We start from the raw sequence: 13341 nt of genomic DNA, 5'->3' as shown, positions 1-13341 counted from the left end.
GGGGGCCGGGGTCGCGCGGCAGGGGCCGCCCCGAGGGCGGCGGGGCCGGGGGGAGGCGCCGTGCCCCCCGCCCGCCCCACGGCGGCCGTAATCCCATCAAAGGGCCGGCGCCAGCCCCCTCCCGCCTGTGCCGTCCCCGCGCGCGTAAAAGCGCGGACGCTCCGCTCCGCGCCGGCTCCAGCCTCCAGCCCCGCTCCGCGCCCGGCTGCCGCGCAGAGGCGACGCGCGGCGGCCGCGCCGCCACTCGCCCCGCGCAGCGCCGGGCCCCGCTCCGCTGCCGCCCCCGAGTCGCCCCCACGCCGGCGGCGGCGGGGGGAAGCCGGCGCCCATGGAGGCGCCGCGCCGCTGCCGCCGCCTCGTCCTGCTGCTCCTGGCTTCGTGCATCGGCTGCGCGGCCGCCCCGCGGAGGAGCCTCCCGCGCAGGCAAGGTAGGGCGCGGCGGCGGAGCCCCCGGCCCGGCCCGGCCCGGCCCGGCCCGGCCCGGAGGAAGCCGGGGGCAGGAGCCGCCCGGGCGGTGTTTGCGCGGGCTGGTTGGGCGAGACGCTGCGGGAGCGCCGCGCTCGCCCCCGACGCCTGGTAAAGTTTAGCTGCCCTTTAAAACGGGCGCTCCCGGGAGGAGCGGAGCGGAGCGGAGCGCGGCCGGACGGCAGAGCTGTCAGCGCGGGGGCAGCGCCGCCGCCGCCGGCGTCTCCCGCGGCCGCGGGTCTTCTCGGCCCGCGCCGCTGCCGTCGGAAGGCTCCGCGGTCGGGGCGCGCCGGGGCTGCGCGGGGGCCCGGGCGGCCGCGCCGCCAGCGCCCTGCGGCGCTTCCCCGCCCGCGCGGGGTGGGCGCGCACCCGCCCTCTTTCAGTACTATTTTTTAACTCGAGCCTGGCTACTTTTGGTAAACGCTGGCCGTGCCAGAAAGGGGCTCGTGCCGTATTTCCCATGCGGTGGGCAGTGCATTATTCGCAGTCTGAAGCATGTAAGTGATTAACTTTGCTTTGAAGTAATTGGCTTTATATTTTCAATGTTGTTTCCTTCCTGAGTTTGGATCAGGTCTGTGTGTGCACACAGCATCCTCTCCTTCCCCTCGAAAAGGCCAGCTTTATTTTGATGTTGTCGTTGGTTTTGTTTATGTTCATTTTTATTTAGAGAATATGCTGTCGAAAACAGTGAAGTTGCAGAATCGGTATGAGGTCCATTTTCTCTGACATTTTCCTTCTAATTCTGACCAAGTCATTCAAATTCCAAATCAAGATGTAGCTCCTGCTGCTGCGGAAGTAATTGTCAAAAATTTTATCATTTTCCCCAGGACTGGCCTGTAGCCCCTAATTTATGGTGTTGCCTGAGCCAAGCTAAGAGTCAGCTGAACAGCTCTGTCAGCCAGAGGTTTCCTGGCTAAAGACTGCAGGACTGCTCTTTAGCTATGACATTTATTTGTATGGTAGTGAATTAGGTAAGATAGAGTAGAGCATCTGTGAAAGAAAATTGTTAGGGAGGTATTCATGAAAAAAAATGTACAGTTACTCTATACAAAGCATGACATAGGATACTTCAGGATTTTGTTCCTCTGCATTTCCTCTGGCTAAATGTTACCTTTGATCCACAGTAGAATTCCCAGTGGTGTCAGTAGGATTTTTGCATGTTGATCAAGGTGATATATGGTCCTTAGTGGTCAGATGTTAACGGTGTGGACTCCAGGCAGCTTTTACAGCCCTTTTAGTCTGCATGGTATGAAACAGAGATATAGGATATAGTATATGATGAGGTTTGAAATTTTGCATACTTTTAAAATTATAATCAGAAAATACTGATGCTGAGACAGTCCCAAACGCTCAGCCGTATCTTGAAATCATTAAGGCCAGCACTGATTTTCATCACTGACTTCCCATGGATCAGTGTGAATCAGATAAACTGGAAACAAATTTAGTAAATTTTTCCTCAGTTAACAAAATGTTTGTAGGATCAGACCCTTTTGGTATGTATACAACATTGTTAAAATGTTTGTGTTGTGGCTTTTTAGAATCGGTATTGTACATCGTCTTGTTCTTGCGAGGGAAAAAAAATATGTCTGTACAGTTGGAAACTTAATACTTAAATACAACCTGAGCTTAAAGCCCTTATTGGACAGATGGCTAATTTTACTGGTCTGACCTTGCCTCTTAGGGATCTAGTCCCATGATCCTTGGTTATCATAATAGCTACCATTAAGTACATGAGGAAATTAGACAGACAGTAGTTGTGAATGAGATCATTAGTAGCTTGCATTAAAATACCGGATAAACAACTTTGCAGATAGGAATGTTTACGTATTTTAAAAGATTCTGGTAACATGTTGGTCTACTTGTTTATGCTTATCACAGCAGAACTGTATATTCCTATGTTTGAAATTAAAATAGTTTAGCTTGGAAACAAATGACCTGTAATACTGTGGAGAAAATTAATTAATATGCTAACATAGTATATACATTACTTTTGTTAGCTGTACATTTCCTGTTTTTTTTTTTTTTTTTTAACTTCTTTCAGGTTTACTGACTCAGTCATTCGTTTTCTTTTTCTTTTGTGGTATGAAAAGTCCATTTAATGTGGGAACATTTTTAACAAAATCTGTGCAGACATTTGAAAATCCACTTGTAGCTAGATTTGGAGAAGGAAATCCCCAAGAGAGTTTGTGTGCAGCAGTGTGTAATTTAGCTCCCACCTACATGCCGCCAAAGGCTATTGGAATTGGGGGTTTCCAGGAATCCTGCGGCTGAGATGTGTTGTGAAATGTCATTTTCACAATGCTGAGAACAGGTACAGTGCTGGGTAGCACACGTCTCTACCTCATTCCCCCAGCTTATCCTGCGCTGGGCAGTTACGAATGGAAGGTAATTATCATTTACTCACACGTCGAAAAGTAGCAGGTGAGAAGAGGTAAGACAGTGAAAGGTGTAGAGTTTTTGCACTATCTCCATTTAATAGCAATAAAAGGTGGGGATTGTACAGGAGTTGTATCTGAGGTGCAAGCGAAGGATCACATCGAGAGAAAAAGCGCTAAAACTGCTTTGTCTCTAATAATAGGAGCTCACTAGGAAGTCTCGTGGGTCAAAGGAAAAAAGGTAGTCAAATGCACCTCCGCTTTTCCAAGTTTCTTCATTCTGGGCTCAGCTTACAAAGATCAATTTTGTCATCCCAATAAAGCAGTGGAATAAGAAATCTGTTTGTGAAGTTAAAATAGATAGTAAAATCACCATAAATACAGCTTGCTAAACTAAACTTCAGGAAAAAAAACTGCCATGCTCAAATTCAAAACATCCTGATGACTGCTAAACTCATTTGAACATTTATTTACAGTTACATGATACACTTACTGGAGACAAGGAAATGGGATGACAGACACTTTGGGAAGGGCTTAAAACAAATCTTTAGGCACTGTGTGGTGAATACCATAGTTGAGAACAGATTAGTCGGGGATTCTCTAAATCTTTCACTCCCAGAAGAAGTTGGCACTTGTGCTTCTTTCAAATGGTTTTCTTACTTTTGCCATCTGCAAAGCCACAGATTTTTGCCACTTCTGTTTCACATTTCAGTCAACTGATTGCTAGAAAGCCTAAACCTTGCTTTCTGTAGGTCATACTACTGCTAATACAAATATAATTGTGTTGAATTTTAATGGTTCTATGATTTTAGAGAATTACAGAGCAAGCTGACCACTAACCTGATTCTCCATGAATGTTCACGGCATGAATTTGTGCACTATTTTACATTGTTACTTTTTTGTAGCAGAGAGTAAAGCAGAAATCCAAAGACCTGCAAATACTGAACCGATCAAGTTGGTCTGCATAGAGAAAATAAGATATTCACATGTGATGTTTTGGGATCAAATTTTTTATGATTGCCAATTAATATAAATAAAAAAATGAATTGAATTTCTCAGTTTTAATCAGTCTTCCAGATGTCCACAATGGTAGAAGTCACTGACTTTGTAAATGTTAGTACTGGAAGAATTAGGCCCATGAAAGCCTGCGACAGACCTTTACAAGAGTGTAGCACTCGGTATCAGGGCCAGGTTTGCAAAAGAACCCAGCCTCCAGGTCAGCAGTACACTAAATTACTTTTTTTTTTTCCAAAGAACTTGGCACTGGGAAAGTTGAATTCTTTAGAAAAATCTGGCTATAATAAGAGCTGCTGGATATGGAACATGTTGGGAAATCTAGCCCTGTTTAGATATCAAAATAGGTCAAGCTACCTTGAAAATCATGTCTAAAGACATGGAAAATGTTGCTGTCTTTGGGAAAAAGGGGTTTGTTTTAGTTTTTTAAATATTACGATTTTTTGGGAACAGCAATAGAATGAGTTATAATCCATTGTTACAATAAATTCTTCATGAATTTATTGCATGCAAGGATATAGTTGATCTTCGACTGAATTTGAAATGTCTGTAAGAAAAGAAATGAGTCCAAGCCTGAATGCAGGGGCTGCAAAACTGGCACTGAAGGTGGATATCTGTGAGCTAAACCTAATAAAAAAGATGTGAATTATTTACTTTGGGGAACATTAGTGTCATTTGTTTATTGTTTCAGAGATAGACCAAAATGTGTGTGTCTTGAACACCGATAAAATTAAACAAACACTAATAATATATGTGTTTGTTGTTGTTTATCACATTTGGGTGTCACATGTGTCACAACACCGTGTGATGTTTTTGTTTTGACTGGATTTGTAATTGTAGTAGTTGTAACTGTTGAGCCCATATTCTGGTACTATCACTGCTGACATCTATCAATCTGATCACCACCTTGCCTGGATGTGTTTCTCTGGGCGCTATGAACATTGTCCCCGTTCCCGCTAGGGTAGAAGATGCCATTATGGCTAAGAATTCATTGGATTACTGTATTTTAGCACATTACTTAGTATATTGCTGTTAATTACTCATTTCAAAGTATGTTTTTTGTTTTTATTTAGTCTTATTTGCATCAAAATGTTTCCTCCTGCTCTTCCTATCCTGAAGTCACCATCTTCCTCTGTAAATGAAAAGCTTTCAGTAAATACTTTTCTTGGGCACCATTTTGTGAATGCCCTCTACAAAACCGCTCTATAAAACATGTCATTTTTAGATGTATAAGATTGTATATTTTGCCGGAGCTTAAAGGGCATTTTCAAATGCAAATTGTCTTCGGAACTTCCACCACTCTTCAGAGGAGTAAAATTAGCCAACTAAATTTGAAATATTGGTAAAATTATACTAATAGCAGAGGTTGCAATTCCCAGCGGTGCTTTGGAGAGGAGCAGTGGTTTTGGAGTCAAGGCACTGGAGGCCACCATAGACTTGCTCTTTGAGGGTTTGCCAGTCCTTCCCAGGCCAGGCTTTCCATCTTTAAAATGAGGTTAGAGGGGTTTTGCACTTTTCCAAATGTGCCACGTTAGATTGCAAGAGGACTTTTATATAGTGCTCAACAAAGCTGTACCCCAATTTCAGTCGTTACCTTAGTAATGTTACCTGGAAGAATGTCTCTGTATCTTCCAGTGTGCCTTGCGGGGAAAAAAGCAAAAACCAAAACACTCCTATTCTCTAGAAGATGCCGTGACACTGGACTAGCCAGGGCACGTGCTGGTGTGCGTATGTCGTTAGGAGTGAACAGACCCAACATGCAGATTCACATTTTTAAAGTTAAACTTAATGACAAGGACATCAGTCACCCAAAAGGCGTCCCGAAGAACAGGAGAATACACCTTTGTCTTAAAATAGGGAATTTCATTAGAGGTCTCTTCAGTGCCCCACAAACTCATCAGTTAGGTGAGAGTATACTTGGGAGTTTCCCATTCCTCAGATTAAACTTCTTTTAGGGCTGAATCTTATGGCTGGTTCTGCATGTATCCCTTTTTTGTGGTCTTAAAAAAAAAAAAAAAAAAAAAAACAAGAAAAAAAGGCAACTAACAGTGCTGCTTCAATGTCAATGTGGGGCATCAAAACAGATCAATACACCCTTTCCACATTTTTTATACCACACATTAAGTGAAACACTAGCATAAATGGCTAATAGAAAGTTTTCCTCATATAAAAAATGTAATTAAAATATATCAAAGATGCTAGTAATCTGAGTAAATTACTATGAACCAGTGTTTGCAGATTTGATTACTACATTTTTGTATTAGTAGATAATACAGCTTTTCTGATAGAAAGAAGCACTATTTAAATTTTAAAGAGTGTACAGTTCAGTGCCATATTTGTTAGCAAGTGTATAACCGTGGTCTGTGATCAGGTAGTTAAGGACTTTTCAAAGCATAGGTATGAAGGAGACTATGTTAACTACGTAATCTTGAATGAAGTTTCTTAATTTTTGTCTGTGCAAACATGTGATCCATCAAAAAGATGAACTGGAATCTGTCCTTCAGAATTAATTCCTGTTGAAAGCAAATAGTTCTGGATAAAAACATGCATGATATGATTTCCTTTTATTTTTTACTTTTAGTAATGATGCTTACATGTGAAGAACAATTTAGTTACTTTGTATAAAACAACCCCCCCAATTCCTCAATGCAAACATTCAAACTACAGCAAAAGGTAAACATTATTTTTTCAGACTTTTCAGAAAACATTTACCACCGAGTTGAGAAAAGGGCAGTAAAATTCATCTTAGAAAGTAACTGCTTCAGAAAGGCATAAGCCACTGAAAATTGGAGGCTTAGAGGCGAAAGCTCCATCTCAACCAGTTCCCTAAATCAAAGCCAGCTAATGATGCAGTGAGTGATGATCCATGAAACTCGCTGGGCGAGAAGTGCGTAGTGCAGAATACACCAAGATTGCTTGGATTCTTCAACCGAGCTCAGTGTATACATACGTATACCAGTGTGTAAGGGCTACTCGTGAAGCAAGCTAGCCAGGATTTCAGCATCAAAAGCACATAGTATTGACCCAGGGAACCTCTTATCCAGCAGGAACAGGCTAGCCGTGGGGCCGTGTGAGAAACCACCTCTGTTAGCGATTCCCTGACCATGTAGTAAGTCAGAAGATGCAGGCTTTATTTTCTTAAAAAGATCTTTCATCAAGCATTACTAGAAATTATCCTGGCTGACTTTTAAACCTAGGAGAGATTAACTATGTCCAGGTGCTAACATACTCTGCACTTGGCATTCTGTGATTCACATACCAAATAGTGGTCGGGTATTTTTCAATTTACCTTATAGTTCATAAACATTTTTTAAATAGTAGCATGGATGACAGTCAAATTCAGAACAGCTGTTCTGACAAGGAGACACCGAGCAGCTCTGGGTTTCCCGATGTCTGTATTCTCAGAAGATGTCTGTATTCTCAGCTGGTGTATCTCACATGGAAAGATCTCTAAGGTTGGAAGAATCTCAAGCCAAATTATCCTTCACAACTCTCTCGATTTTTACAGTCATTAAAAATTGCTGGCACCTGTGAAAATGATGGTAGAGTCAAACATCAACACCTGTGCACACTTGGAACTTGCAATTTGAATTGTCTTTCTAAAATTAGGGGAAGGAGCATGTTGTGAATGTTCAGTGTGATGCTTTCAAATACAGAAATCATTCCAATTCTTCTGATGTGTCGCTGGCGTTATTCCACATACAGAGTTTTAAACCATAGCTGGCTTTGAGTTGCTGAGCTCAAAAGTCTTCTAAAAACCCTCTAAGGGAAAACCTTGTAGATAATTTCAGTCAAATTCTTGCTTGTATGAGACGTTTCAACTAGAAGATCATTTTACAAAGCAACGAGTGAATGAAACCCATCAAACTGCAAATGATTGAAAATAAATGTCAAGGATCAAAACTTTTGTGATTTAATTAGAGATAGCAGAAGCCAGAATTTGTTACTTGGAGCAGAAATGTTAGCTCTGTTTCATATCCTCCTTTCTAGATAATCACAGGAGAGGACAACAAATTTCTAAAAATAAACAAGCATTTTATTAAGATAACTATTTACAGAGGTGGTGGAATTGCAGCTGGTATTCCAGACATGTACAGAGAGACTAACTTCTGCAGACACTTTTGCCTTCGTGTTCCATGCAGATTGCTACTGCTTTCATCTTAACTGAACGGTAGCAATGTCAGCACTATATTAGGGTGAACTGTAGTTTCCATGTTGTAGTCATAGCTGACTGTATGGTCAACAATTGCAACTTTCTCTATATATGTGCTAATGAATTTAACTTAGTACTCTGAGATGGTGCCACTCAAGCCCTTTCATTTGTGCAGTAGAAGAGTCAGTGATTATAATGAGGATGAAAGAAGGAATCTGTAGAATATTAGGAAAAGTCACTGCAGGATAAAACGTGAGCCACCACCTAAAATGTGCAGAAATAGGAAAAGAAAGGCTTTGAAATGGATGAGGCTAGGAGAAGCCCCCCTGAAGAGGCTGAGGGAAGGGCATGGCTTGTACTGGTAAGGTGGACTCTGCGAGCTGCAGAAGTGATGTACCTGTGGAGCAGGGAACACTATGAGAAGATCTGGGAGTGTCGGCTGTGGTTTTGTGGACAAGTACTGTGCCCAAGCTACTTGCTGTTCCCTCATGAAATTGGTCTCTACTTATACTGAGATATATTTACGTGTCAAGATTCTCTGGCAGCAGTGTTTCAGAGGATCCCCCATCCCTCACAGTCATTTTCCCTGCTTTCACCTCCCACTGCATGTTACTGTCCTCTCAGATACACGTCCTAGATTAGCAAAGTGACTCAGATTTAAAAAACACGTCTCTTTCTTTCTATTAATGCTGTTAATGTATGGAGAGACTTACTGACCGCAGAAGATACTGAAGTTGTCCTGTTTCTTAGGGAGGAATTGAGTCTGAGGAGAATTTCCTGCTGCTTGAGAAGTTTCTAGATTTCCTCCCTGACTTGGCCTTCAGTAGCCTTTAATAAAATCACAGTTGCATTTGTGCTAATTTCTGCAGTCAGTGTAAGATTATTGGACAGTAGCATCTGAATAAAACTTGCTACCAATCCACGAAAGTTTTGGCATGGGTTTAAAAACAAAAGTTACTAGCTTGTTAGATTTCATTCTTATAGAAACACCAAAATTTAAATTTCTAGTTCCAGTGTGAATCTCAAGATTTTTTCTAGTCTTCTCTCAGAACATTGGCAGGATTTTTGAAAACACAGGAGCAATCTCATGCCCATATTTTCAAAGTTAAGGTTTTCTTCCTCATTTTTGAAGTACCCAGCTCGAAGAGACCTGGTTTCATATTTTAAAAACAGGACACACAATGTTGTCTGTAGTTGTCCATCAAAAAAGGATATGCCAAGGTTCAGTGCCCTGGTAGCAGGTGAAGGGCTGGAAATGCCATCCAGCAAAGTGCCCAAGGTGGCTGAGCTTGAGCCACATGGCAGCACCAGGAGCGCAAGCGGTGAATGATAGTAACGGGTGACTCCACGCTGCAGGGCACCCCTTCTGCTGACCTGACCCGCTGTCTAGGGAGGTTTGATGTTTGCTGGGGGCTTGGACCTGGTATGTTTTGGAGATAATGCTGAGGCTTGTCTGGCCCTTGAGCTCTGTTATCCCCTGGGTCTCTTCCACATGGGCAGCAATGCTATTGCCAGGGGAGACCTTGAATGTATCAAGTGTGACTACATGGCGGAGGGTGTGAGAGTCAAGGGCAGAGGGACCCAGGTGGTTTTCTCCCAGATCCTGCCAGTGACAGGCAGACTTGAGGAGGATCCTGTGGGTAAACAACTTGTTGCATAGCTAACATTTAACAGCATTTTCGCTTTTATCACCACAAGAGCATCTTTGAGGTTTGAGGACTGCTAATAAAGATGGAATCTGCCTTACAAAGTGTGGCAAAAGCATCTTTGCCCACAGGCTGGCCACACCTGATGAGGAGAGCTTTAAACTAGGAATGATGAAGGAGAGAGATGACAACCCACAGCCAAGCAAAGAAGAGTTAGACTGGATTGGAAAGCAAAGGGTGCCCGGAGATGTAGAGAGGGGAGAACTTGAAACTAATGAAACAGGGCAGGAGGGGGTGCACCCCAGCCCTCAGTGGCAGATCAGCAGCACAAAGACCAGCCACTTACCACTGCCTGGAGGTCAGCCACTAACGATGTACTCCAAGGATAGATACTGGGGCCAATGTTGCATAATGTCTTCATTAATGACCTGGACAGTGGGGCAGAGTGCACCCTCAGAAGTTTGCAGATGATACAAAATTGGAAGGAGTCACAGATACACCGGATGGCTCTGCTTCCATTCAGAGGGACTTTGACAGGTTGGCGAAAAGAGTGAAGAGGAACCTTGTAAAGTTCAGCAAAGGGAAATGTAAAGCCCTGCACCTGGGGAGGAATAACCCCATGTACTAGTACAGGCTGGAGGCTGACCTGCTGGAAAGCATCTTTGCAGAGAAGGACCTGGAGCTCCAGGTGGACAAGTTGAACATGCCAGCGGTGTGCCCTTGCAGCAAAGAAGGCCAATGGCATCCTGGACTGCATTAGGAAGAGCATTGCCAGCAGGTCGAAGGAGGTGATTCTTCCTGTCTACTCAGCCCTGGTGAGGCCACATGAGTGCTGGATCCAGTGCTGGGCTCCCCAGTACAAGAAAGATGTGGACTGACTGAAGGGAGTCAGTGAACAGCCATGAAGATGATTAAGGGATTGAAGCATCTGATACATAAGGAGAGACTGAGAGAGCTGGGACTGCTCAGCCTGGAGAAGAGAAGGCTCAGGAGGGGTCTTATCAGTGTGTATAAATACCTGATAATGGGGACTAAAGGAGATAGGCTCAGATTGTTCTCGGTGGTGTCCAGTGACAGGACAAGAGGCAATGACCACAGCCTGAATTACAGGAAATTCGATTTAAACAGTGGTAGAAACGTCTTTACTGTGAGAGTGGTCAAACACTGGAATAGGTCACTCAGAGAGGTTGTGGAGTCTACATCTTTGGAGACGTTCCAAAGCTGGCTGTATATGGTCCTGGACAGCCTGCTGTAGTTGATCGTGCTCTGAGCAGAGAGATTGGGCTAGACAATCCCCAGAGGTCCCTCCAACCTCAACCATTATGTGACTTTGTGAAGTGTCAAAAGTCTCTCTCAAAAATGGACGTTTCAGCACTTACCTTTAGCCTCCTTCATGCTGCTCTCCGTGCTGTCGTCAATGGAAAACAGCAGCTGTACGATTGTAACTCTGCTCTGCTTTGTACAAAGAAAGCAGACATTTGCTTTTAGTTGTAGTCAGTAGTCAGACTGCAGTCAGTCCCACAGTACGAAGATGTTCTGTGGGACATCACACAGCCTTCGAGGTGGTGAAACTGTTGATGGGGCCTGTGGCTAAACCTCTGGTCTAACCAACCTGGACGGACAAAACTCTGTTTTGTTATACTTTCCAGTGCATGGCCAGATCATTACTGTCCATCAGTAATGAGCTTGAAAATAATCAGTCAGGACTTGGAGGGATTGTGAGAAGCCAAGATGCTGTGTGTCCTGTCGTCAGCCTGCACATTTGTTGCTTGTCACATGGTCAGCTCTGTCCTCTTTATACTTTAATCTTTGTGTCTGTGCGTGTGTGCACACACACACACACATACTTGAATGTGTGTGTAGATAAAATATGTACGATTGTAGGGATTTTTTTATCTGATACATTACCAGTTTTCTAAAAGATGCACCTGAATTTTATTTCTTATACCAAGTTAAATGTTTCTGCAAGAATTTAATTTAGTGTTTTGTATCAGAAGAACATTGAGAGAAAAAAAATTGTCATAGTTAGAGCAAAGAGATTAAGAGACATCAAGACAAACATTTTTCAAGTAGAATGAATAATTTAGCCATGCTTCTCACTGATGATATTAAACTTTGGATAGCTAACTCTGGAAAAATATATCTTCAAGTGATATTGACGGATAGGAAAAGGAGTTTGCAAGTTACTTACTTGGCATTTTTGTAGATATATGGATTTTATTATTTACTGGATTTTTATATATGTGTGCATATGTATATATGTAGATATAAGAAAATATACCTATAGATATATTGTATCTGTACCTATATAGCTATAGATATATCTATAGATATTTAGCTATACACCTATAGATAAAATAAAATGAAGATTTTATATATGTATGTTTGTCTATATATAAACATACATAAAATAAAGCTGTATTTTTGTGATAGTAAATACAGAATATTTGATTTATGATTATCCTGTATGTTTTACTTGTGTTATCGACACTTAGAAGATGTAGAATGCTGACTTTTATCCTTATTTTTTTCATTTCATTTCAGATCAGTAGTAACCTAATTAATACAGTTCATTTTCACCAACAATGCTTAAGACTGTTATGAACTTTAAGCACAGGGTGGTCAGCTTTGTTAATGGTTTTAGATTTCTTTTTATAGCAGTATGAGTGTTGTGTGTCTTAATGCAGAATTTTTCATACTACACATGCTGTACATGTGAAGAAAGCTCTTCAGCATTACTCAAAAGCTCGTAGGGTATTAGCTGTGTCAGTGATGTGTGTGTTACTTTGCCATCATGACAGATACTATGAGAGTCTTGTAATAAGATATAAAAGGAAAAAAAATGGAGGAGAAGAAAGCTGCTCGATTTAGGCGCTTACTTTATTCTTAAGCTTTAGGACTAATGAAATGGTCTTGCTAAAGCATATTACTAAGTTCTGCATGTACTTAATGGTGAGTAGTGGTTGCGCGTGGAAAGGTTTGCTGCCTGTAACATGAAGGATTAAGGCACTCGTGTTGTGGCTTGAAGCAAAATACCATCTTGGAAAAGCGCCCTGTCCCATCTTCCCTCTCCGAAATCCTGTCCGTGTTGTCCTGTCGCTTGCCTTGCTCTTGCTCTGGAGCTTGTTCAGCTCCTTACAGCCGCAGATACTTAACCCACAAGAGAAAAGGGATTTTTTTTCCCCTGGGGTTAGTGAGTTGAATTCTCTTACCATGAGATCAGCTGAACATCTGAGCCAGTGCGAAAGGGGAGGGAGAAGTCCGGTGAGTCGGGGTAGGAAGGTGGAGGAGCATGTGTGGAGGGAAGGGGTGGGGGAAGCGGGGAGGTGGCAGGGCAGGGAGGGTAGGAGACCTTTCCCCTTCGGTAGCAGTGAGCAGTTACTGCTGCCCCGTGGCAGTATAAAGCTACACCCTGAAACGACGCAGGTTTTCCTGCGTCCAGGGTTCCACCTGCAGCTTTCACGATCTGTGTTCATGGAGGCAGAGGTAGCAAACCCTCTGTGGTACCAGCTTGCAAAGTCCCTGTTATTTGCTAGCTGCTGCCCTTTAGCAAAGTTGCTTTTACCTCATTGCAGCTGGAATTCCAATGCAGAAAATCACCGAGGGAGGCAAGGTGGGAGGGGATGCCGCTGGCGCACTGGGGTGTACGGTTGGCATGCTAATTTTTATCCAGCCTGTCCTCCTGTTA

The 13341-nt window shown here is 43.0% G+C and overlaps 1 protein-coding gene across 1 annotated transcript in view; it reads left to right on the top strand.

Moving 5' to 3' along the window:
* The first annotated feature begins 286 nt into the window (after positions 1-286).
* The window catches only part of EGFLAM (EGF like, fibronectin type III and laminin G domains), an 80328-nt gene continuing 67273 nt past the window's right edge, over positions 287-13341 (top strand). The window contains exon 1 of the mRNA XM_062599653.1: positions 287-428. Within this exon, the coding sequence (XP_062455637.1) occupies positions 329-428 (100 nt within the window). The 5' untranslated portion in view covers positions 287-328. The remainder of the gene's footprint in view (positions 429-13341) is intronic.

This window comes from Rhea pennata, chromosome Z (assembly GCF_028389875.1).
Source record: "Rhea pennata isolate bPtePen1 chromosome Z, bPtePen1.pri, whole genome shotgun sequence".
NCBI lineage: Eukaryota > Metazoa > Chordata > Aves > Rheiformes > Rheidae > Rhea > Rhea pennata.
The sequence above is the reverse complement of the archived record's forward strand: the minus strand, read 5'-3'. Positions and strand labels throughout refer to the sequence as shown.